Consider the following 26,052-nt stretch of genomic DNA (forward strand, 5'->3'; position numbering starts at 1 on the left):
GTGAAGGAAGCTATTAGGGCTAAAAGAAACGCCTTCAGAAAATGAAAGAAGGAACCGTCTGAAAATAACAAGAAGCAGCATAAGGAGTGTCAAAGCAAATGCAAGGCGCAGATAAAGAAGGCCAAGAGGGATTACGAAAAAAAGATAGCATTAGAGGCAAAAAAACATAGTAAAACATTTTTTCGGTATATTAAAAGCAGGAAGCCGGCAAAAGAATCGGTTGGGCCGCTGGATGACCGAGGGGTAAAAGGGGCGATCAAGGAAGACAAAGACGTAGCGGAGAGACTGAATGAATTCTTTGCTTCGGTCTTCACCGAGGAAGATTTGGGTGGGATACCGGTGTCGGAAATGGTATTTCAAGCGGACGAGTCGGAGAAACTTACTGACTTCACGGTAAACCTGGAGGACGTAATGGGGCAGTTCGGCAAACTGAAGAGTAGCAAATCTCCTGGACCGGATGGTATTCATCCTAGAGTACTGATAGAACTGAAAAATGAGCTTGCGGAGCTACTGCTAGTGATATGCAACTTATCCTTAAAATTGAGCGTGGTACCGGAAGATTGGAGGGTGGCCAATGTAACGCCCATTTTTTAAAAAGGCTCCAGGGGAGATCCGGGAAATTATAGACCAGTGAGTCTGACGTCGGTGTCGGGGAAAATGGTAGAGGCTATTATTAAAAACAAAATTACAGAGAACATCCGAGGACATGGATTACTGAGACCAAGTCAGCACGGCTTTTGTGTGGGGAAATCCTGCCTGACCAATTTACTTCAATTCTTTGAAGGAGTAAACAAACATGTGGACAAAGGGGAGCCGGTTGATATTGTGTATCTGGATTTTCAAAAGGCGTTTGACAAGGTACCTCATGAAAGGCTACAGAGGAAATTGGAGGGTCATGGGATAGGAGGAAATGTCCTATTGTGGATTAAAAACTGGTTGAAGGATAGGAAACAGAGAGTGGGGTTAAATGGGCAGTATTCACAATGGAGAAGGGTAGTTAGTGGGGTCCCTCAGGGGTCTGTGCTAGGACCGCTGCTTTTTAATATATTTATAAATGATTTAGAGATGGGAGTAACTAGCGAGGTAATTAAATTTGCTGATGACACAAAGTTATTCAAAGTTGTTAAATCGCGACAGGATTGTGAAAAATTACAAGAGGACCTTACGAGACTGGGAGACTGTGCGGCTAAATAGCAGATGACGTTTAATGTGAGCAAGTGCAAGGTGATGCATGTGGGAAAAAAGAACCCGAATTATAGCTACGTCATGCAAGGTTCCACGTTAGGAGTTACGGACCAAGAAAGGGATCTGGGTGTCGTCGTCGATAACACACTGAAACCTTCTGCTCAGCGTGCTGCTGCGGCTAGGAAAGCGAATAGATTGTTGGGTATTATTAGGAAAGGTATGGAAAACAGGCGTGAGGATGTTATAATGCCGTTGTATCGCTCCATGGTGCAACCGCACCTTGAGTATTGTGTTCAATTCTGGTCGCCGCATCTCAAGAAAGATATAGTAGAATTGGAAAAGGTGCAGAGAAGGGCGACTAAAATGATAGCGGGGATGGGACGACTGACGCCATTGCTCCGCCCTCATTCTGTGACGCCATTGCTCTGCCCTCGACGTCATCACGTTTGACGCGAGGGCGGGGCCTAGAGACAGTGATTTTGGTGATATAGGATGTTATTTGATATACCGCTGTTTGAAATAAAAAATATAACCCATCATAGAATTTAAAAATATCATAAACACTGGCAAGAAGACATTCTCAGTTTCATTGATGTTATGACATCTTCATTAGTTTTCGAACAAGGAGAGTGCCAGGCAGACTTCTGTGGTCTATGCCGTGAAAATGGCAAGGACAAATCAAGATCAGGTCTACATATGATGTATCACTTCATACCTTTATGTAATGAGTTTATCTGCTTGAGCAGACTGGATGGACTGTCCAGGTCTTTATTTGCTATCATCTACTAGGTTACCCAGTCTACTGCTGAAGATGGGCAAGATAATTTATGCTCTGTCCATGTCCTGCACCTTCTTATTTTTATTCATTTGTACCCCACGCTTTTCCACTCATAGCAGGTTCAATGCGGCTTACATATTGTATACAGGTACTTATTTGTACCTGGGGCAATGGAGGGTTAAGTGACTTGCCCAGAGTCACAAGGAGCTGCCTGTGCCTGAAGTGGGAATCAAACTCAGTCCCCCAGGACCAAAGTCCACCACCCTAACCACTAGGCCACTCCTCCACTGTTGCTACTATTTGAGATTCTACATGGAATGTTGCTATTCAGCAACATTCCATGTAGAAGTCGGCCCTTGCAGATCACCCATGTGGCCGCGCAGGCTTCTGCTTCTGTGAGTCTGACGTGCAGGATGTCAGACTCACAGAAACAGAAGCCTGCGTAGCCTTCTACATGGAATGTTGCTAGTGGAATAGCAACATTCCGTGTAGAATCTCCAATAGTAGCAACATTCCATGTAGAATTTCCAATAGTATCTATTTTATTTTTGTTACATTTGTACCCTGCACTTTCCCACTCATGGCAGGCTCAATGCGGCTTACATGGGGCAATGGAGGGTTAAGTGACTTGCCCAGAGTCACAAGGAGCTGCCTGTGCCTGCAGTGGGAATCAAACCCAGTCCCCCAGGACCAAAGTCCACCACTCTAACCACTAGGCCACTCCTCCACTCCACTTGCACTGACATACTTCACAAGAGGTTGGGCACCATATCTCAGGCATACCTAATCCATGAGACATGACTCCTGCAAGTGAAGTCACTTTACAGATGAAAGGAAAGGCATGCTGGTGGAGGGATGTAGAAGGAGAAAAGATTTGGAAGTGCTCTGTTGGCAGCAAACAAGTGGTTGGTGGGTTACTTTTCACATGGAAGCAGCAAACAGCTGGATTTTCCAAAGTCAGACAAAGAATATGTCTGTAAGGTAGGTGTTAACACTGCTCCTCACCAGTCCCAGGGGAACAAGCAAACAGCAGGAGCAGTGGGGCACTACCCAGAACACAGTGCATTGGTTAAAATTTGTGTGTGTGTGTGTGTGTGTGAGAGAGAGAGAGAGAGAGAGAGAGAGAGAGAGGATAAGCAGAGCACTGGAAAGTATTGCATGGAGAAATACGCCTGTGTTGGTAACACAAGGGATTAAAAGGCTTCTAATGAGTAGATTTTAGAATTTGGATACAAGCGTGTCAAACACTGAGCTTTCTACGCACAGGCGTCCATTTCTTAGCAGTGACAGTAACGCATATTCTTTTATGGAAATCCTTATTCTTAGCTAAAACCTCAGTATCTATAAAACACTTCCTGCTTCCCATCGCAAAGCTTTTGCTGAAACCCTGGTGTTGTGGCAGTGGAATACCTATTTGGATGGAGGGACCAAAGAACCAACATTCAACCCCACCCCCAAGCTCACGAGTTGCTGATGGAATGTTGGGCAAAAGATTGGTAGAACCCAATGGTGCACTGTCAAATGTATTTCATAAAATCTGAGCCGACGTTGTGACTCTTCTCCAGTCTGCCCAAGCTATGCCCTTGTGCAGATGGGGTATATGCAGGGGCATTTTCCAGGCACTTAACTCTTTATGCAGAAATATAGTCAGACAATTGTATAAAAACATTTTTCTGCAAGGCAACGGTTTATAAAATCCCCCTCCCCATGAACATTAGCCTCCTCATTCTATATTACACACACATTTTCACACTTACTCCTAGATCCTATATATGGCACACAATTTGTGCGCAATTTAATTAAGTAATGAGCCAATTAACCCCAATAATTGGGTGCAAACCATCAATTATTGGCATGAATTGGCAAAAATTTGGATTTGCACACATCATGCTAAGCACTTTTCTATAGTGTGCAACTGAAAGGGGGTGTGGCAATGGGAGGGGCATGAGCAGGTCTGGCGTGCAGTATTAATGAATACTGGGGATCTGCGCCTGAGTTTCACACCAGGATCTACATCAAGTTTCAGTTGGTTTAAATCTTTGCGGCCAAAATTTGGTGTGGAAATCGGCTCTAAGCGCTATTCTTGGAGCACTGATTCTGCATGGATTTGTTTTTCAGTGCTACTTTTTCACTGCCATTTGCTGAATCTACTCCTTAGTGTGCAAAATTGTGTGCTCAGGTTATAGCGCAGTGCCAGTTAATTGACTAATCAGATGCTAATTGACACTAACATTATTAGAGTTAATAAACACTAAACTAATTGGTGCTAATGCCTCTATTCTATCATTTTAGCGCCTAAAATCTACAGTGTGTAACTGTGAAAGGGGAGTGGACATGGGCGAGAAATGGAAGGAACATGGGAGGGGCATGGCAGTGACAGGGTGTGGGAGGGGCATGGGAGTGACATGGAATGTGGGAAGGGAATGGGAGGGGCAAGCAGTTAGGCATTAAGCTTGTAGAATGCTGTCTGTTATGCACGTAATGGCCGCATTTAGGTGTGCATATTTACGCCTGCCACACACTGGCACCTAAGGATATGCTTGTAGCTGATGCTGGTTTCTATAACTGCAGTTAAGCGCTTAATTGACATCATAGAATTCATACCTAGAACACACACTTCAGGTATCTAATTTAACCCCCTATATTAACCCATAAGCAGAAAAAATGAAGACGATTGAAGAGGATTGTCCTTCTTTGTTAAACTGTACAGCGCTGCGTAACCCTAGTAGTGCTCCAGAAATGTTAAGTAGTAGTAGTAGAGGTAATGTTTCTTCAGGCAAACGGCTGGCTTTTTCCAGTCTTTATCCTTCCCGCACCGTCACTCCCATGCTCCTCCCATGTTCCTCCCATTTCTCGCCCATGTCCACCCCCTTTCTCCTTGTAACCTATTTATTTTATGAGTTCATTGTAAGCCACTTTGGGGCTGCACAACTGCGGCAAAAGGCGGGGTATAAATGACCTTAAATAAATAAATAACTAAACATGCCGGCTTGTGCAGCATACGGATGTACACAGAGGATCTGTCAGAATTATTATTGCATCGGTTACAGTAGTAATTACTTCTAAATCGTCATCAGTGTGTCGGTCTGTTCCAGTATGGCAATGCTTATGTACTTATGTACTTGGCATTCTGAATGGAATGTTGCTACTCTTTGAGATTCTGCAATGTCACCCTTTAGGATTCCGGAATCTTGCTATTCTTTGGGGTTCTACATGGAATATTGCTACTCTTTGGGGATCTTGCCGGGTACTTGTGACCTGGATTGGCCACTGTTGGAAACAAGATGCTGGCCTTGATGGACCTTCAGTCTGTCCCAGTATGGCAATGCTTATGTACTTATGTAAGTTTGGTCCAGTAAATCTTCACTGGGCTCTAGTATTACCATATTGAAAAAGTGACCATACCAGGGGCGGACTGACCACTTGGGCAACTGGGCAGTGCCTGAGGGCCCAGAGGCTCTAAGGGGCCAGAGGCTCTGCCCAGTTGCCCACCACCGGGCCCTGGTGGTCTAGGGGCCACTGCCGCTATTCTTCCTGGTTACACCGTTGTGTTTACAGAATGGCTGCCGAGACTCCCACTGTACCATAAACAGGGCACCGTGCCAGGCAGAGTAGAGGCAGCAGATGGGCAGGAACGAGGGGCTTTATTTCCTACCCCCAAAGAAGCCACAGCCACTAAACCACCAGGGCCCTTCAAGGTAGGGGGGGGGCAGCGACAACATGGTAGGAGGGAGGCAGCATGGCAGGGGTGGGGCACTGGTGGCAGCAGCATGGCAGGGGGGCCCCAGAGTACCCCCAGTCTGCCCCTGGACCATACCAATATGTTAAAGGAATAAAAGGAGGCCGGCGAGGTGTATGCCGAGCAGCCGGACCTAACATGGCGGCTGCCTCATGTCAGCCCCCTGGCCTGAACTATCCTTCGCTTCCGGCTTCCCCGCCATCCCAGGTGACGTTGCGGGGGGACCCGCTGCGTCACTGGCGGGGAGGCCGGAAGAGGGTGGGGTCTCAGTGGGTGGCCCCGTGCACCACATAAAAGACTGCCGACGAGATGAAGCGAGTCTCGGGTTTCCCACCCCACCCTCCCCATGCATGTTTCTCAAGACGGGCCGGGGGGGCCGCTAGGATATTTTACTGTTATGTTGTGATAATCACTGTGGGGTGGAATTGTTAATTTGTTATGGCATAGCACTAGGGTACGGATTGTTAGCAGGTTTTACCATGTTAAGTTTGGGTATCCATTGTTGATTTGATTTGCCACTTCTATACATTATTAAGCTTTACGGCAACCGTATGGTGGTGGGGTTGCGGGAGGTCCAACGGGGAGGTCGTAGGGTAGTGTCGTTTTGTCTCCCACTATGACTGTTCTGACCAATTCTTGTATGCTGTCACAGCAGCGTAGGCACCCGAGCCTGGGAACTCTGGGATGTGCCAGAACAACAGGCAAGGGACTGGGGCACTCACGGCTAGCAGACTAATCACCTGGCTGGTTTGCATGGCAGGTGGAACACTGGTCTGGAGTGCAGTTCTAAATCCGAAGTACGCTCAGCCACGCTGGGGGCGGAGTCATGGCTGGCTGCAGTGCGGGATGGCGATGCAGGCTCTCTAGCAGAAAAACATGGCGGAGGGCTGGAGCATCTGCAATGTCAGACCCAAGGCTCGGGTGCTTCCTAGGGGTTGTTGTTTAATGTGTTTACAATAAAGCTGTGGCCATTTATTCCCAAAGAAAAACCTGTCTCATGCATGGTCTGTGGGCGCTTCGGGATAAAGATGAGAGAGGGGGGCCAGAGTGTGTGCAGCCTGCCCATGTTACTGGTTTCTTGAAAGGATTATATAACTTTTGGATGTATGACTAGGAACAAAAACACACACTTATTTATTCAATATCACGATTCCTCATGTACAACCGCAAAACAACCCGTTATAGTGGATTGTGTTCACCATTAGCTCCTTTTATTATCAACCAGAATAACATTTAAGAAAACCAATGGACTGCATTCAGTTATGTTTAAACAAATGAGAGATCTGCATGAATCAAAACATTTATTTTGATTATTTTGACTTCTGAAAACCACTGGTCCCTAATACTTACCTCCCAATACAACACAAATGAATTTACCGCTATAAACACACCAAAACTAAATCTTCCAATTTCAGAAACTTTAAAAATCCTTGGAGTCACAATTGACCGCCACCTTACACTTGAAACTCACGCAAACAACACTACCAAAAAGATGTTCTAATGCATGTGGAAACTGAAAAGAATAAGACCATTCTTCCCAAGATCCGTCTTCCGCAGCCTAGTGCAATCACTCGTACTCAGCCAGCTAGATTACTGCAACTCACTATACGCAGGTTGTAAAGAGCAAATACTGAGAAAACTTCAAACAGCCCAAAACACAGCAGCCAGACTCATCTTCGGGAAACCAAAATACGAAAGGGCGAAACCCTTACGAGAGAAGCTACACTGGCTCCCACTCAAGGAACGCATCACTTTTAAAGTATGCACATTAGTCCACAAAATCATTCACGGTGAAGCCCCAGCCTACATGTCTGACTTAATAGACCTACCACCCAGGAACGCTAAAAGATCATCCCGAACTTTCCTCAACCTCCACTTCCCTATTTGCAAAGGCATAAAATACAAAGTGCTGCACGCATCAACCTTTTCTTATATGAGCACGCAATTCTGGAATAAACCACCACGCAACCTGAAAACGATCTACGAACTAACCGACTTCCGCAAACTATTAAAGACTCAACTCTTTGGAAAAATCTATCGAAAGGATCAAAACACATGAAGTCCACACACACTGTTAGCAATGCATCAATACGTTCTCTTCTGTACTCTCATCGCCCGTAATTTTATCACATTTAAACCTTAATTTACAGATAAAAATGTTATGCCCGAATGTTCTCTTGCTATTGTTCTGTTGCCCTATTAGTATCCGTTGTTCTTCCACTGTTCCATCGTTCTTTTTCCTTGTTCTATTCCCTTAACGATACTTTGACTTTGTCTTAACTTAACTCCTCACAATGTAACCCATAATCGAGTTGTAACAAATTGTATTTCCATCATTACATTGTATTGTAAGCCACACTGAGCCCGCAAATAGGTGGGAAAATGTGGGATACAAATGCTATAAATAAATAAATAAACAAACATGCTCAAAACAGAATAATCCATTTGTACAAAAGAGATGAGATGAAGATGTGATTCCTTGTGCCCCAATGAAAGGAGAGTTTCATTTTGCTTCCATTTAATTTCAGTCTAGTCCATCTTTATAACACCAGGCTTCTAAAAAAATGCAGGGTCACGCAATTGGGGTACACGGTACAGTTTAGGGGGAAAAGAACTTTTGTGCATGAAAGAGAAGCGGGACTTGGGTGTGATCCTATGTGGTGATTTTAAGGTGGCCAAACAGTACATAAGTACATAAGCACTACCACGCTGGGAAAAGACCAATAGGTCCATCAAGCCCAGCACTTCGTCTCCGACAGCGGCCAATCCAGGACCCACGAACCTGGCAAAACCTCAAAATTTAGAAAAGGTGACAGCAAAAGCCAGAAGGATGTTTGGATGCATAGGGAAAGGAAAAAAGAGGTCATGATGCCCCTGTATAAGAGACTCTGCTGAGACCTCATTCAGAAGATTGTGTACAATTCTGGAGACCAAACCTTGAAAAGATATAAACAGGATGGAGTCGGCTCAGAGGGCAGCTCCTAAAATGATCAGTGGTCTTCCTCATAAATCCTTAAAGATCTCAATTTGCATTCTTTGGAAGAAAGGCGGGAGAGGGTCTTTGAGTCTCAATTAAAAGGAATCTCTGGAATGAGGGGGCAAAGGGGACAGAATCAGAAATAACCTGAGGAAAACCTTCTTCACAGAAAAGGTGGTGAATTCGTGAAAGTTCTGGAGACGAAAACAGTATCTGAAGTCAAGAGAGCTTGGGACAAGTATGTGGGATCTCTAAGAGAGTGAAAAGGAGAGTAGATGGCTGGACCCAGATCATCTGATCTTTATCTGCCATTGTTTCCTGAAGAAGGGCTCATGTACTAACCACCACATATTTGAATAGTTCAGGTATCAGAGTCCTGCAAAGAGTCCTCTTTTCTCCAAGAGCAATATGGCTAATAAAACTCTCCGGTACAATCAATGTAGAAACATAAATGAACAAAGCAAAAACCCTTTTTAGGCTGAAATGAGTCTGTGCCTGGTTAAAGCTTCATTTATCCAAGTGGTGCAGTGTCAAGTCACATGAAGGTGTGTGAAAAAGAAGATCAAACGTTCAAATCGGTGATCCTGAATGTTTCTTAGGAGAGGATTTGTAGTGAAACTGTCAGCCCCATCATATTTCACTCCCTTCAGCCTCTAATCCCCCGTCTGGCAATCCAAATGCACCATGTGCTTCCAATACACAATCCACACAAGAGCCTAGTCCAAAAAATCCTGACTCTTCTGGTTTGCATGACAAAGAGGGAAGGAGAAATGCTGGCCATTGGGACAGATAAGCACCACCCTGTGAAAAAGTCTGCAATCCATATCTCTCCCTCATTTTGCCTTCTGCAGAGATTCAGCTGCCTGTTTGCTCATTAGCCCACCCCTGCCAGTGGGTGGGTTGATCCTGCACAGCTCTGGCCACCATGGCATTGAGAGGGACACCCTCCCCCCCAGCATCACTGATCTGATCATTTCTGATATTAGGTGACAACAAACTTGGTAAATCAGATAACAGTACACATCCTCTGGTCATACAGGACAGTATGGGCTCTAGAAATGTTTAGCTGTATTCATTGAATTTGTGTTCCCTCTAAATTTCACAACTTCTCGGGTCCTGAAATCCCTGGGTAATTCATAACCCCACTTCTGCAGTGAAGCTGAGTGGCAGAAATACAATGCAGGTTAACTGTGAAAATCCTGAATGAAATGAAAGGACCTTGGATCCAAGACGAAAAGGTCAGAAAATGATGGAATTCATGGATTTGATATACTGTCTTTCTGTGTTACATACATGGCCATTTACATATATTATTTGCAGGTACTTTCTCTGTCCCTAGTGGGCTCACGATCTGCATTTGTACCTGGGGCAACAGAGGGTTAAGTGACTTTGCTCAGGGTCACAAGGAGCCACAGTGGGAATTGAACCCAGTTTCCAAGGGGGCTGCAGCTGCCCCCCCCCCCCAAATAACACAATGACCAGAACCTTCTCCCCACCATAGGATTCCTACAACCTGCTGTAACTATGGTGTGCAAGGACCCCCCCTTCCCCCACCATTCTTACATCTGCTGACATTTGATGCATATTAGATCTCTTGGTTTCCAGCATTTTGTCTAAACCTGGCAAAAGTAAGCAAAAAGGTTTTGCCTGGGTTTCCCTGAGGCTTTAGTTTTTGCAGCTGAGCTGACGGTCCAGAGCTGGAGTTTGATTAGTTTGACCTGCTGGGTCCCAGTCACGGCCAGAAAGTGTGGATTGTCTCGTTCAAGTCTCTGTGGGAGGGGGGTGGGGGTGTGACCTTTCATGTCCCCAGAGGGGGTTGGGAAGGGCTATAAAAGACCAAGGTGAAGGAGGCTGCATGCTGCAGCTGGCAAAGGCAGGTAATCACAGGCAGCATGAGGACCAGGATACTGCTCAGCTTCAGCTGCCTGCTCTGGGCTTTGTGCCCATCCCCGATCGCTGGATTTACCCCCGAGGAGGTGCGAGATGCCCTGCTGAAGAAGCTGGGGCTCCCCGAGGTGCCCCCCTTCCAGAAGCGAGACCTGGAGAACCTGATTGTCCCCCGGCACCTCAGGACCAAGTACGTGAGCCTGCTGCAGCTGCACCGGTGGAGGAGCAGGAGGGCAGTGCCCAGCCTGGCGGGCATCCTGCGGGGCATCCCGGGCAATGCAGGTGAGCAGAGGGGCCGGGCACAGTTGAAGGAGGAAGCTAGAACAGCAGAGGCAGAAAGACAGAGATTACCAGGTCCAGAAGAGATGCAAAATGTTTGGTGAAGGGGGGTGTGGGTGGGGGGGCTTATTAGGTAGACGGACAGACAGATATGCAAAATGTTTGGTGAAGGGGGTGGGGGGGCTTATTAGGTAGACGGACAGACAGATATGCAAAATGTTTGGTGAAGGGGGTGGGGGGGCTTATTAGGTAGACGGACAGACAGATATTTGCAGAATATCAAACGATCGACTTATTCAGAGAGATGCAAAATGTTTGGTGAAGGGGGTGGGGGGCTTATTAGGTAGCTGGACAGACAGATATGCAAAATGTTTGGTGAAGGGGGTGGGGGGGCTTATTAGGTAGACGGACAGACAGATATTTGCAGAATATCAAACGATCGACTTATTCAGAGAGATGCAAAATGTTTGGTGAAGGGGGGTGGGGGGTCTTAGCACAAAGACGGACAGACATATATGCAAAATGTTTGGTGAAGGGGGTGGGGGGCTTAGTAGACAGACGGACAGACAGATATGCAAAATGTTTGGTGAAGGGGGTGGGGGGGCTTAGTAGATATACAGACAGGCAGATATTTGCAGAATATCTAACATAGTAACATAGTAGATGACGGCAGAAAAAGACTTGCACGGTCCATCCAGTCTGCCCAACAAGATAAACTCATATGTGCTACTTTTTATTCAGAGAGATGCAAAATGTTTGGTGAAAGTGCAAAATGTTTGGTGAAGGGGGTGGGGGGGCTTAGTAGATGGACAGACAGATATGCAAAATGTTTGGTGAAGGGGGTGGGGGGGCTTAGTAGATATACAGACAGGCAGATATTTGCAGAATATCAAACATAGTAACATAGTAGATGACGGCAGAAAAAGACCTGCACGGTCCATCCAGTCTGCCCAACAAGATAAACTCATATGTGCTACTTTTTATTCAGAGAGATGCAAAATGTTTGGTGAAGGGGGTGGGGGGCTTAGTAGACAGACGACAGACAGATATGCAAAATGTTTGGTGAAGGGGGTGGGGGGGCTTAGTAGATATACAGACAGGCAGATATTTGCAGAATATCAAACATAGTAACATAAACTCATATGTGCTACTTTTTATTCAGAGAGATGCAAAATGTTTGGTGAAGGGGTGGGGGGCTTACTAGATAGACGGACAGACAGATATTTGCAGAATATTGAAGGATCAGAGAGATGCAAAATGTTTGGTGAAGGTGCAAAATGTTTGGTGAAGGGGGTGGGGGTCTTAGTAGACAGACGGACAGACAGACATGCAAAATGTTTGTACATCAAAATTCATGGACATTATCTGACCTACTATTCTTATTTACCTTGTTGTTTCATATGTTTCATATATGAGTCTATCCTGCTATTACACTGTTTAATTGCATTGTAATGAACTGTAACATGCCTTATAGTATTGTGTAAGGTTATCTAGATTGTGAGCTCTTTGAGCAGGGACTGTCTTTTTGTGTATTGTGTACAGCGCTGTGTATGCCTTGTAGCGCTATAGAAATGATAAATTGTAGTAGTAGTGTAAGCCACATTGAACCTGCAACTAATGGGAAAATGTGGGATATAAATATGTTAAATAAATAAATATTTGCAGAATATCAAACGATCGACTTATTCAGAGAGATGCAAAATGTTTGGTGAAGGGGGTGGGGGGCTTATTAGGTAGCTGGACAGACAGATATGCAAAATGTTTGGTGAAGGGGGTGGGGGGGCTTATTAGGTAGACGGACAGACAGATATTTGCAGAATATCAAACGATCGACTTATTCAGAGAGATGCAAAATGTTTGGTGAAGGGGGGTGGGGGGTCTTAGCACAAAGACGGACAGACATATATGCAAAATGTTTGGTGAAGGGGGTGGGGGGCTTAGTAGACAGACGGACAGACAGATATGCAAAATGTTTGGTGAAGGGGGTGGGGGGCTTAGTAGATATACAGACAGGCAGATATTTGCAGAATATCTAACATAGTAACATAGTAGATGACGGCAGAAAAAGACTTGCACGGTCCATCCAGTCTGCCCAACAAGATAAACTCATATGTGCTACTTTTTATTCAGAGAGATGCAAAATGTTTGGTGAAAGTGCAAAATGTTTGGTGAAGGGGGTGGGGGGGCTTAGTAGATGGACAGACAGATATGCAAAATGTTTGGTGAAGGGGGTGGGGGGCTTAGTAGATATACAGACAGGCAGATATTTGCAGAATATCTAACATAGTAACATAGTAGATGACGGCAGAAAAAGACTTGCACGGTCCATCCAGTCTGCCCAACAAGATAAACTCATATGTGCTACTTTTTATTCAGAGAGATGCAAAATGTTTGGTGAAAGTGCAAAATGTTTGGTGAAGGGGGTGGGGGGGCTTAGTAGATGGACAGACAGATATGCAAAATGTTTGGTGAAGGGGGTGGGGGGGCTTAGTAGATATACAGACAGGCAGATATTTGCAGAATATCAAACATAGTAACATAGTAGATGACGGCAGAAAAAGACCTGCACGGTCCATCCAGTCTGCCCAACAAGATAAACTCATATGTGCTACTTTTTATTCAGAGAGATGCAAAATGTTTGGTGAAGGGGGTGGGGGGCTTAGTAGACAGACGGACAGACAGATATGCAAAATGTTTGGTGAAGGGGGTGGGGGGGCTTAGTAGATATACAGACAGGCAGATATTTGCAGAATATCAAACATAGTAACATAAACTCATATGTGCTACTTTTTATTCAGAGAGATGCAAAATGTTTGGTGAAGGGGTGGGGGGCTTACTAGATAGACGGACAGACAGATATTTGCAGAATATTGAAGGATCAGAGAGATGCAAAATGTTTGGTGAAGGTGCAAAATGTTTGGTGAAGGGGGTGGGGGTCTTAGTAGACAGACGGACAGACAGACATGCAAAATGTTTGTACATCAAAATTCATGGACATTATCTGACCTACTATTCTTATTTACCTTGTTGTTTCATATATGAGTCTATCCTGCTATTACACTGTTTAATTGCATTGTAATGAACTGTAACATGCCTTATAGTATTGTGTAAGGTTATCTAGATTGTGAGCTCTTTGAGCAGGGACTGTCTTTTTGTGTATGGTGTACAGCGCTGTGTATGCCTTGTAGCGCTATAGAAATGATAAATTGTAGTAGTAGTGTAAGCCACATTGAACCTGCAACTAATGGGAAAATGTGGGATATAAATATTTGCAGAATATCAAACGATCGACTTATTCAGAGAGATGCAAAATGTTTGGTGAAGGGGGTGGGGGGCTTATTAGGTAGATGGACAGACAGATATGCAAAATATTTGGTGATGGGGTGGGGGGCTTACTAGGTAGATGGACAGACAGATATTTGCAGAATATCAAACATAGTAACATAGTAGATGACGGCAGAAAAAGACCTGCAGGGTCCATTCAGTCTGCCCAACAAGGTAAACTCATATGTGCTACTTTTTATTCAGAGAGATGCAAAATGTTTGGTAATTGGGGGGGGGGGCTTATTAGATAGACGGACAGACAGACAGATATTTGCAGAATATTGAAGGATCAGAAAGATGCAAAATGTTTGGTGAAGGGGGGGCTTATTAGATAGATGGACAGATATGCAAAATGTTTGGTGATGGGGTGGGGGGCTTATTAGGTAGACGGACAGACATATTTGCAGAATATTGAAGGATCAGAGAGATGGAAAATTTTTGGTGAAGGGGGGGCTTATTAGATAGACAGACAGATATGCAAAATGTTTGGTGAGGGGGGCCGGGGGCTTATTAGATAGATGGACTGACAGATATTTGCAGGATAGGGTTATTAAGCGGGGTACTGAGGTGGGAAGGGTTTGGGCTGTGGGGACCTCTGAGAGTGCCATGCACAATGCACAGCTCCCAGTAGTGGTGTTCACACCCCCATCTTTCTCCCTTTCTTATTTAGACATTTCCGGAGAAGTGCTTTACTCGGACTCCAGCCGACAGAAGCTCTACTTTGACATGGAGGGGAGGATCCCCGAAAACAGCGAGGTGACCATGGCCGAGCTGAAGCTCTTCAAGAAGCCCCCCCACCGCATGAACCTGCCCGACAGGAGGCACCAGAGACCCGTCAACAACGCCCGGGTCAGCATCTACTGGGTGGAGATCCTGGGGGACGGAGCCAACAAGACATCCCTGATCGACTCCAGGTACCCAGAAACATTTGTGCAGCCAGGAGGCAGGGGTGGAGATAAAGGCACTTCAGGCAGGGATAGGCCTGGAACCCATTTCTGCCAATCAGTGTACATTAGTAGGGGTCTGAACCCTTTCCTTTGCACATGTCCCCAGGAGCTGCCACAAATGCATGGGCATATTTTCTCCGATTATTTTTCTTTTTTCTTTTTACCTCACATCAGGTAGTCAATAGAAATCAAACAAAATAAAACATGGAAAAGAAAATAAGATGATACCTTTTTTATTGGACATAACTTAATACATTTCTTGATTAGCTTTCGAAGGTTGCCCTTCTTCGTCAGATCGGAAATAAGCAAATGTGCTAGCTGACAGTGTATATAAGTGAAAACATTCAAGCATTACTATGACAGTCTGACAGGGTGAGAGAATGGGGGTGGGTCGGAGGTATGCATGGGGACATCAAAGCATATCATTGATATTCTAACAGGATGGGTGTGGATAGGTGAGGGGTGGGGTGATCAACAGAAACATACAGCTTTATGGTTTATAATGCGCTAGGAACCCCAGATCCTTGTTAAGTCCTTTCTGTTGTGTGTTAAAATATTCAATCATTCTGACTTCAAAGGTCTTACGTTCTTGTATGTTTTTAAAGTTACCTTTCAGGATTCTCACCTATCCTGTTAGAATATCAATGATATGCTTTGATGTCCCCATGCATACCTCCGACCCACCCCCATCCTCCCACCCTGTCAGACTGTCATAGTAATGCTTGAATGTTTTCACTTATATACACTGTCAGCTAGCACATTTGCTTATTTCCGATCTGAGGAAGAAGGGCAACCTTCGAAAGCTAATCAAGAAATGTATTAAGTTATGTCCAATAAAAAAGGTATCATCTTATTTTATTTTCCATGTATTTTGTTTGATTTCTATTGATTACCTTTAAGAGTGGACTAACACGGCTACCACACCTCTCTACCTCACATCTGAAACTGGATTTGTTATTGTTTTGTGGAAAGTATCCAGGCTTGTGTGGTTTTCACCTTTGCCTTTCAGTAGCAGCCATCTGCTTGTTTTAGTAAATGTATTTATTTATTTATCACAGTTTCTAGACAGCAATATCCCTGGTTCTAGGTGGTTTACAATATAAAAACATTCAAACCACCCCACCTGCCTCCCCTCACCCTCTGCCTGAGACAGAGTTTGCAAAGGTTATTATTAATTTACACAGGGTTTCCACATCTGAGCAGCACTGGAGCTCAGTCAGAAAGGAGGTGATGGACAAGACACCCCTTGAAATAGCAGGCTTTGAAATATGAACAGAGTCTAGTGTTTATGGTCTGTGACTGTTTTTGAGTGATGGGGGAGGGGGGGGATTGTGCTCTGCCCTTCAAAAGCACTTCAAACTGTGAACTTCCCCTGCTGACCCCTGGATAACTAGACAAAATTGGGTTTCACATGTATTAGTTTAGCCTAATAAGAAGGTTTCATCTTTACTTTTGCTTGTTTAATTAGATTAACTTTGTAAATACACTATATTCAATTTCTCTAAATGGATTTTCATTTCCTTTGTTTTTTTGTCTATATTCAGCGTTGATTCAAATAATTGTTGCTTGATGTTTTTCACCACTATTTTACGACAAAAAATACATTTTAATTCAGTTAAAATCGGAACATCTGTCTGCATGTTGGCAAAGTGGCTGGTTTGTAATGCAGTCATGGCAGAACAGGGTAATGAGGATTCCCCTCCATTCTTCTGCAGGTTGGTTGCAATTATGGAATCTGGCTGGAAGAGCTTTGATGTCACCCAGGCTGTGCATTCCTGGCTGAAGAACAAGCGACAATCTGCCCTGCACCTGGAGGTTAGGATTGAAGGGGAGAGACATGGCAGCTATGCTTCTGACATGGCCAAGTCTGTCCGATTCACATCCCAGGACCCTTCGGATAAAACCCTGGGGAAGCCGGAGCTGGTGCTGTACACCCTCAACCTGGAGGCACACGGGTAGGAATCCAAGTGAAGCCCCGTTTGGTTGGGATGTGCTCAGGGAAAAATAGATTGCAGTTTAGTTTGGGATTTTTCTTCATTTCAAATTTTTGTTTATGTTTGTTTCACACATTCAATATATTGACATGTTAGAGTTTGCAAATTGTACACATGTGAATGCATAGGTTAAACACAAGGTTTCTCAGCCCAGTCCAGTCTGGCTTTCAGGATAGAAAGAATGAATATGCAGGCACTTCCTCCATTATATGCAAATCTCTTGTTGATGTCCTGAAAACCTGACTGACTAGGTGTGTCCCACAGACTGGGTTAGCACCATTAAATCAATTTTGAACATATTCAGGCTTGCAGAGGAACTGAATGTAGCTAAGAGATGCACAACCCTACTGTTTTGTGTGATGTGTTTCAGGGTGGATGTTATCAGCATGGCTTACTGTTGTTATTTTACTGTTAGCCCCAGTGATTAGTAATTAGGTCTCACTGCATTAAATGGAACCTGAGCTACAATAGCACAAGGTAATGGTAAAATAACCTGTCTTAATGGTAGCTCATATTAATCACTTCCCCCCTTATTGTGAAGAGTTTCTGGTAGGCAGAGCTGATATTGTGATGTCATAATGCCTTATTCCACCAATAAGAGCCAACCTCATCAGTGATGTCACAATGGCTTGATTATCCTATACTTGGCTCACTTCTGATATTGTGATGTCATAATGCCTCATTCCACCAATAAGAGCCAACCTCATCACTGATGTCACAATGGCTTGATTGCCCTATACTTGGCTCACTACTGATATTGTGATGTCAGACCACTGACAGACCACAGTGGTGCTGTCCAGACAATATTGTCAAGAAGACAGTATGAGCTGTTCTCCTTACTTTCGTAATCTAATACCACGATACTGGGGAACAGCAAAAAAATGAAACCCAAAGGGTAAGATAATTTACAGATCTTAATGTATATAGGTAAAGCCCTCAGAGACCAAGGATTAACCAAGGTCTGACCTGCAAGACTCTAATATCAACGAGAGATTGTAGTGTCTGCGGTCCTATCTCATTCATAGGGCTGTTTTTTACCCATATTGATTTGCTTATGAACAAAAAAGTCGTTTTAGAAATTATGTCAAAACAATCAGTCTTTTTGCTGAATATTTGCTAAATAATACAGTCTAGATAAACAACAGAAAAAACTTTAAAACTTAGCTTTCACTGAGGTAGTGCAATAACCCCTCTGCTTGAATAAACAACGGGGCCCATATCGTTTCGCCGTGTTACAGGCTTCTTCAGGTTTTGCCTAATAAGGTTATTGAACAGGGGTATCACTTCGCCGTACTAAGACGTTAATCTTGGGACCGATTCTTAACAGGCCCGAAATTTTTCAAAGAAAAATGCACGCTGACTAGGGTTTCATTTTTTTGCTGTTCCCCAGTATTGCTGTCCAGACAATGCCAGAGCAGATTGCCAAGACCTGTCGTTTCTTTCTTTACAACATCCATAAAATCCGCCCCTTTCTTTCCGAGCACTCTACCAAAACCCTCATCCACACCCTTGTCACCTCTCGTTTAGACTACTGCAATCTGCTTCTTGCTGGCCTCCCACTTAGTCACCTCTCCCCTCTCCAGTCGGTTCAAAACTCTGCTGCCCGTCTCATCTTCCGCCAGGGTCGCTTTACTCATACTACCCCTCTCCTCAAGACCCTTCACTGGCTCCCTATCCGTTTTCGCATCCTGTTCAAACTTCTTCTACTAACCTATAAATGTACTCACTCTGCTGCTCCCCAGTATCTCTCCACACTCGTCCTTCCCTAAACCCCTTCCCGTGCACTCCGCTCCATGGATAAATCCTTCTTATCTGTTCCCTTCTCCACTATTGCCAACTCCAGACTTCGCGCCTTCTGTCTCGCTGCACCCTACGCCTGGAATAAACTTCCTGAGCCCCTACGTCTTTCCCCATCCTTGGCCACCTTTAAATCTAGACTGAAAGCCCACCTCTTTAACATTGCTTTTGACTCGTGACCACTTGTAACCACTCGCCTCCACCTACCCTCCTCTCCTCCTTCCCATTCACATTAATTGATTTGATTTGCTTACTTTATTTATTTTTTGTCTATTAGATTGTAAGCTCTTTGAGCAGGGTCTGTCTTTCTTCTATGTTTGTGCAGCGCTGCGTATGCCTTGTAGCGTTATAGAAATGCTAAATAGTAGTAGTAGTAGTAGTAGTAGTAGAGCAGTCCTTGAGCAGCACACGGGCAGTCTCAGGAATTATATGGATAACAGCAATAGTCGCTCTGCTACCTGAACTTATCTGAATAACTTCCGAAACTCACCACCGTTCCGATAATGCTGCTGGTGCCCCTGTATCCAAATTCTTTTATCCACTGGGGCTGGTGCTTTAAAAAAAACGTTGGTCACGGAAGCTGAATAGTGACCTGTATCAGTAGCTAAATGGCTAAGCTGTGCATCTGAAGTTTGGGCTGCTACCCAAAGTGGTCTGTTGCCCTGGCAAACTGAATCCTAGAGGTAACACAGTAAGACTGCTGCTAGGGGTCACCAGCGCCATTTTGAACCCTATGTGGATTTGCTGCTGCCCCATAGACACCAAGAATTTCTACAGGTGGTTCCTGGAGGCGAGTGCCTATGGGAGGGTAGGTCTTTGGGAGAAAGGGGAGGGCTTTTCAGGAGGGGGGGATTTGTGATGGGGCTCTTCAGCAAGGGGGGAGTTTGAGATTTAATATAGGGGAGCCTTGTGGAGAAGGGGAAAATACCTCTCTTATGGGCCGCAGCTCCGCGCTGTTCCAAACAGCGCTCTAAAAATAACGCCAGAACAGCGCGGGGCTATAACGCCTCTATGATCAAAGCTAATAGCATGCAAATTTATGTGTGCTATTAGCTCTGATTATAGGGGTGCTTCTGCGGGAGGTTTCAGCCTGGGAAGGCGCCCAGGGCACAATCCTCCCGCAGTTGTTTGACAGGTCCGGGCTGTCAAAAGCCCGTATCTGTCAAACAGCAGAAGAGGCATTTTTGTTCGATGTGGGAGGGGTTTTTGTGCTTTGGGGGTGGGGGGCGGCAGTGGCGTTCCTAGCCTGGCTGACACCCGGGGCGGATCGCCGATGCGGCCTCCCTCCCGGCGAAACTACACCCCCCCCCGCGTGCAGCGCGACCCTCCCCCCCGGGTGCATTTTTACCTGCTGGGGGGGTGCCACGCGCCTGTTAGCTCTGAGTCCGCTTGTTCCCTCCCTGCTGCTCCCTCTGCCCCGGAAGTAACCTGTTCCGCGCAGAGGGAAAAGCAGGGAGGGAACAAGCGGACTCGGAGCCAACAGGCGCGTGGCACCCCCCCAGTGGCGTGCACCCGGGGCGGACCGCCCCCACCGCCCTCCCCGTTGGTATGCCACTGGGGGGCGGGCTTAGGTTTGACACAAACCTCTTCAGTGGGTCTTCCTCATTCCTCCCTCACTAGCTGCGATCTGGTGTAAGGTATGCTGTGGCAGCAGCGCCCTTGTTTGGCACATTCCCACTGATCATGAGGGATGGATGCGGGAGCCCCTTGTTTTAATGCATTTGCATGCAATTAGTGTTCAGAGCTAGCAAGCGCGTTATTACACGCACTCACCGGCTCTGATCACAGGCACTTCGATGATGCTATTGATCTATAGCGCCCGTGTTGGCTTCTGATCATCGGCCCATTAATGCCCGGCCCCTTGAAGATACATCTGTTGCTCCCAGGCAGTAAGACATTGACTTTATAGAAAATACTACTACTACTACTTAACATTTCTAGAGCGCTACTAGGGTTATGCAGCGCTGTACAATTTAACAAAGAGAGACAGTCCCTGCTCAAAGAGCTTAAAATCTAATAGACAAGTGAACGGTCGGTCCGATAGGGGCAGTCAAATTGGGGCAGTCTGGATTCACTGAACGGTAAGGGTTAGGTGCCGAACGCAGCATTGAAGAAGTGGGCTTTAAGCAAAGAGACGGGCAGGGAGGGGGCTTGGCGTAAGGGCTCAGGAAGGTTGTTCCAAGCATAGGGTGAGGCGAGGCAGAATGAGCAGAGCCATGAGAACATGAGAGCCATGCCTTAAACAGCAAAAAATGCTCCAGCTGCAACATTGATCTTGAAACGGGTGCCTTGAGAGAGGGGAACACCCTGGCAGTCCCAGATATTAAAAATGCAGAGAATAAACCTAGTCTGCAGACATTCAAAGACTCTGGTCCCCAGATAAATGCCACTGCTCAGGGCCTTTATGCAGACAGTAGCTCTGAAAATCATTACAGGAGCCCACATTGATAACTTCCCCCCTTAAAGAAAAAAAGACATTTCTCTAGAAAGTGAAATCACTGCTGTATGTAATAAAAGAAAGCCAAGTGTGGGGCAATCAAGCCATTGTGACATCACTGATGAGGTTGGCTCTTATTGGTGGAATGAGGCATTATGACATCACAATATCAGAAGTGAGCCAAGTATAGGGCAATCAAGCCATTGTGACATCACTGATGAAGTTGGTTCTTATTGGTGGAATGGCATTATGACATCACAGTCTCAGCTCTGCCTACCAGAAACTCTTCACAATAAGGGGGGAAGTTATTAATATGAGCTACCATTAAGACAGGTTATTTTACCATTACCTTGTGCTATTGTAGCTCAGGTTCCATTTTATGCACTGGGCTAACAGTAAAATAACAGGTCTTAACCGTAACCCATGCTAATAACATCCACCCTGAAACACATCACACAAAACAGTAGGGTTGTGCATCTCTTAGCTACATTCAGTTCCTCTGCAAGCCTGAGTATGTTCAAAATTGAACTCTTCAGACTATCAGATAACAGGTGCTGCTCTCGGGTTAAGTGTCTCTGAATATTGACCTGGCAGGCGCTGGTTCTGCCTTCCCTCTGCTTCCATGCCCGCCATTTTTATGTACATTAGATCTGCCCATTATGGCTTATTATAAACTGCTTTTCCTACATTGCATAGCAAGGCGGTGTACAATATTAAAAGTATCAAGAAAAGGAAAGGAACACCATAAATATCAGGAAATGAAGAAAATGAGAGCTAGGGAAAAAATGTACATGCAAGAACCAAACATTGAGACATTCATCATCCGAACATCACTTTTAAAGAACAGGTGAATTGTAAGAGTGACTGGACACTGCCCTTCATCACGTTTAACTAAAGAGCTCACGGTGGATCTTAAAACATAGTGCAAAGAATATTTTTCAACTGTGATGAACACAGCAGTTATCCAAAGCCGATGGTGTGGCCGAGGTTTCAGGACTGCAGAGATTCTTTCTTCTGTGTGGTCTGAGAGGCTCTTATGCATCATTATCTTTCCATAATTCATGTCAGATTGAATGTTGTAAGCTCCTGGAGGCAGGAACACATTGTACTTGACCTATTGCAAACTGAAATGGAAGTTACACATGTCCTGTTGAGCCTTTTCTTCTCCTATTCCAAGGTATTTAATTGCCCTTTTATCTTTCTGCAGCGCTCGTGGAGACTGCGAGGAGAAAACAGCCCAGCAAGACAACATCTGCTGCAGACAGGAGTATTTCATCAATTTTCGGGAGCTGACCTGGACTCAGTACTGGATTATCGAGCCCGCTGGATACCAAGCCTTCCGTTGTGTGGGTAGCTGTAGGCAACCCAAGAGCTCGCTGCGCCATTACGGCTATGGGGAGAGGACCTGTACAATAGTGGAAAGCGCTCCCCTGCCTATGATGTACCTGGTAAAGAAAGGAGACTACACCGAAATCGAAGTGGCTGAGTTCCCAAACATGATTGTAGAAAAGTGTGGCTGTACCATGGACAACATCTCAGTAGTATAACCAGAAGCGAACTCCTAAGTACATCTGCACACAGGACACTGAGCATCAAAAGCTGATGGGACATGGGAGAGAGAGGGAGGGAACACTTGAGGGCCGGTAATCCTGACGGAGGTGAAATCCCATGACTGATGATCATACGGAAGACGTCAGCAGCATTTCCTGCATATGTATCGACCCATAGTACAACAGACTCTTACAAGCACTTACGTGTACAAAGTATAAATAAAAGGTGTATATTATTTTTGCATTAGCCTTTCTTGCTATGTGCGAAAAGCAATTTGCAGAAGCATAATAGTCCAATAGATTTATTTTTTACTTTTATATCATCCCTGCAAGCTGTGACTTTTTTTTTTTTTGATATATGGGGATTATTAGTAAATCAATAAAATGTAATGTTTACATCTTGGCTTTGGCTCCTTTTGTGTTTCCGGATGTGAGGCTGGATTCCGTATATGGCGCCAAAAAATCGGCGCTAAACAGTATTCTATAAAGGCTGCCTAAGGATGGGTGTCCTTTATAGAAAGACGCAGAACACCGGAATCCACGGCCAACTGAACCCAGGGGTAAATCTCATCTCAAGCTATTCTTGATCCACTTCAATCTGGCTTTCGTTCCCTTCATTCAACCGAAACAGCGCTTGCTAAAGTCTCCAATGATCTGTTCCTGGCCAGATCCAAAGGTCTCTATTCTATCCTCATCCTTCTCGATCTGTCTGCTACTTTTAACACTATTGATCACAGCCTACTCCTTGATAACGTTGTCCTCACTTGGATTTCAGGGCTCTGTCCTTTCCTGGTTTTCTTCTTATCTCTCCCAGCGTACCTTTAGTGTATACTCTAGTGGATCCTCCTCTACTTGTATCCCACTGTCAGTTGGTGTACCTCAGGGATCTGTCCTGGGACCTCTTCTTTTCTCCATCTATACTTCTTCCCTTGGTACTCTGATCTCATCCCATGGTTTTCAGTATCATCTTTACACTGATGACTCCCAGATCTACCTCTCCACACCAGAAATCTCAGCCGAAATCCAGGCCAAAGTATCAGCCTGCCTGTCTGACATTGCTGCCTGGATGTCTCAGCACCATCTGAAACTAAACATGACCAAGACTGAGCTTCTCATCTTTCCCCCTAAACCAACCTCTCCTCCTCCCCCATTCTCTATTGCTGTGGTTAACACTCTCATCCTTCCTGTCTCATCAGCTCGTAACCTTGGGGTCATCTTCGACTCCTCCCTCTCCTCCTCTGCACATATTCAGCAGACTGCTAAAACCTGTTGTTTCTTTCTCTATAATATCAGCAAAATTCGCCCTTTCCTTTCTGAGCACACTACCAGAACCCTCATCCACACTCTCATCACCTCTTGCTTAGACTATTGCAACTTGCTTCTCACAGGTCTCCCACTTAGCCATCTCTCTCCTCTTCAATCTGTTCAAAATTCTGCTGCAAGGCTAATATTCCACCAATGTTGTTATGCTCATATTAGCCCTCTCCTCAAGTCACTTCACTGGCTTCCTATCCATTTCTGCATACAGTTCAAACTCCTCTTATTGACCTATAAGTGCATTCACTCTGCAGCTCCTCAGTACCTCTCAACTCTCATCTCTCCCTACATTCCTCCCTGGGAACTCCGTTCACTGGGTAAATCTCTCTTATCTGCACCCTTCTCCTCCACCGCTAACTCCAGACTCCGTTCCTTTTATCTTGCTGCACCATATGCCTGGAATAGACTTCCTGAGCCGGTACGTCAAGCTCCATCTCTGGCCGTCTTCAAATCTAAGCTAAAAGCCCACCTTTTTTATGCAGCTCTTAACTCCTAACCCTTATTCACTTGTTCAGAACCCTTATTTTATCATCCTGACTTTACTATTCCCTTATCTCTTGTTTGTCCTGTTTGTCCTAATTAGATTGTAAGCTCTGTCGAGCAGGGACTGTCTCTTCATGTTCAAGTGTACAGCGCTGCGTACATCTAGTAGCGCTTTAGAAATGATAAGTAGTAGTAGTAGTAGTAAATCCCAGCATCTTAAGGGAACGCCCTGATCCACCCATGTCCCTCCCATCGTTACGCCCCCTTTTCAGATCCACACGGAAACACTTAGGCGCAATTCTGTAACTGGGTGTGGAAGTGTACTTCCATGTGGATCTGCTGGTTTTAGCCATAAGTACATAAGTATTGCCATACTGGGAAAGACCAAAGGTCCATCGAGCCCAGCATCCTGTTTCCAACAGTGGCCAATCCAGGTCACAAATACCTGGCAATATCCCCAAAAGTACAAAACATTTTATACTGCTGATCCCAGAAATAGTGGATTTTCCCCAAGTTCATTTAATAACAGTCTATGGACTTTTTCTTTAGGAAGCCGTCCAAACCTTTTTTAAACTCCGCTAAGCTAACCACCTTTACCCTTCTATTACAGCGCGTTTCCATGCTGAAAAATCAGTGTGAAGACAGTGCATAATGCTAGCACCAAATATAGAATGCTCCAGATGATGTCTTCAGTCATATAACATGGACATCTTTGAGGATGATACCAACAAATGCAATAGGGTAGATATGCTCCTGAAGGTGAGGTAACAGGAGGAAGAACCTAGCAAAGATTAAAGAATTAGTCTGGAATTTGGCAGCTAAGATTTAATGCTACAAAATGCAGGGTCATGCATTTGGACTGAAAAAATCTGATGGCACAGGTGAAGAGAACTGATATGCACGAAAGAAGAGCAGGGCCTGAGTGTGATTGTATGCGACGATCTTAAGGTGGCCAAACGGGTAGAAAAGTTGACGGTGAACGCTAGAAGGATGCTTAGGGAGAGGAATGGCCAGTAGAAAAAAGGAGGTGATTATGCCCCTATATAAGACTCTGCTGAGACATAAGTACATAAGTATTGGCATACTGGGAAACACCAAAGGTCCATCGAGCCCAGCATCCTGTTTCCAACAGCGGCCAATCCAGGTCACAAATACCTGGCAAGATCCCCAAAAAGTACAAAACATTTTATGCTGCTTATCCTAGAAATAATACACAACCACCTAGTGGTAGAACAGATAGTACTATGTGCTTATAATTGTTAATTAGTGATGGGGAAGTCTCATAGGTCACTCAGGCAACTTTTATATCACCAAAAGGTGAGCCTGTACTTCATGCAGTGGCGTTCCTAGGGGCGCTG

The 26,052-nt window shown here is 45.0% G+C and overlaps 1 protein-coding gene across 1 annotated transcript; it reads left to right on the forward strand.

Annotated features, from left to right (window-relative positions):
- Nucleotides 1-10,571: 10,571 nt before the first annotated feature.
- Nucleotides 10,572-22,891, forward strand: LOC115461785 (left-right determination factor 2-like). Its single transcript, XM_030191830.1, has 4 exons — nucleotides 10,572-10,848; nucleotides 14,840-15,083; nucleotides 16,832-17,071; nucleotides 22,552-22,891. Exons 1-4 carry the CDS (start codon nucleotides 10,572-10,574, stop codon nucleotides 22,889-22,891), a joined length of 1,101 nt encoding a protein of 366 aa, XP_030047690.1.
- Nucleotides 22,892-26,052: the final 3,161 nt, after the last annotated feature.

This window comes from Microcaecilia unicolor, chromosome 2 (assembly GCF_901765095.1).
Source record: "Microcaecilia unicolor chromosome 2, aMicUni1.1, whole genome shotgun sequence".
NCBI classification, from domain to species: Eukaryota; Metazoa; Chordata; class Amphibia; order Gymnophiona; family Siphonopidae; genus Microcaecilia; species Microcaecilia unicolor.

What these genes read in the sequence shown, in the direction of transcription:
- LOC115461785 (XM_030191830.1), top strand. Translation starts at nt 10,572, where the DNA reads ATGAGGACCAGGATACTGCTCAGCTTCAGCTGCCTGCTCTGGGCTTTG. An exon ending in GGGCATCCCGGGCAATGCAG is followed by an intron (nt 10,849 to 14,839) that starts GTGAGCAGAGGG and finishes TTTCTTATTTAG; the next exon opens with ACATTTCCGGAGAAGTGCTT. An exon ending in ACATCCCTGATCGACTCCAG is followed by an intron (nt 15,084 to 16,831) that starts GTACCCAGAAAC and finishes ATTCTTCTGCAG; the next exon opens with GTTGGTTGCAATTATGGAAT.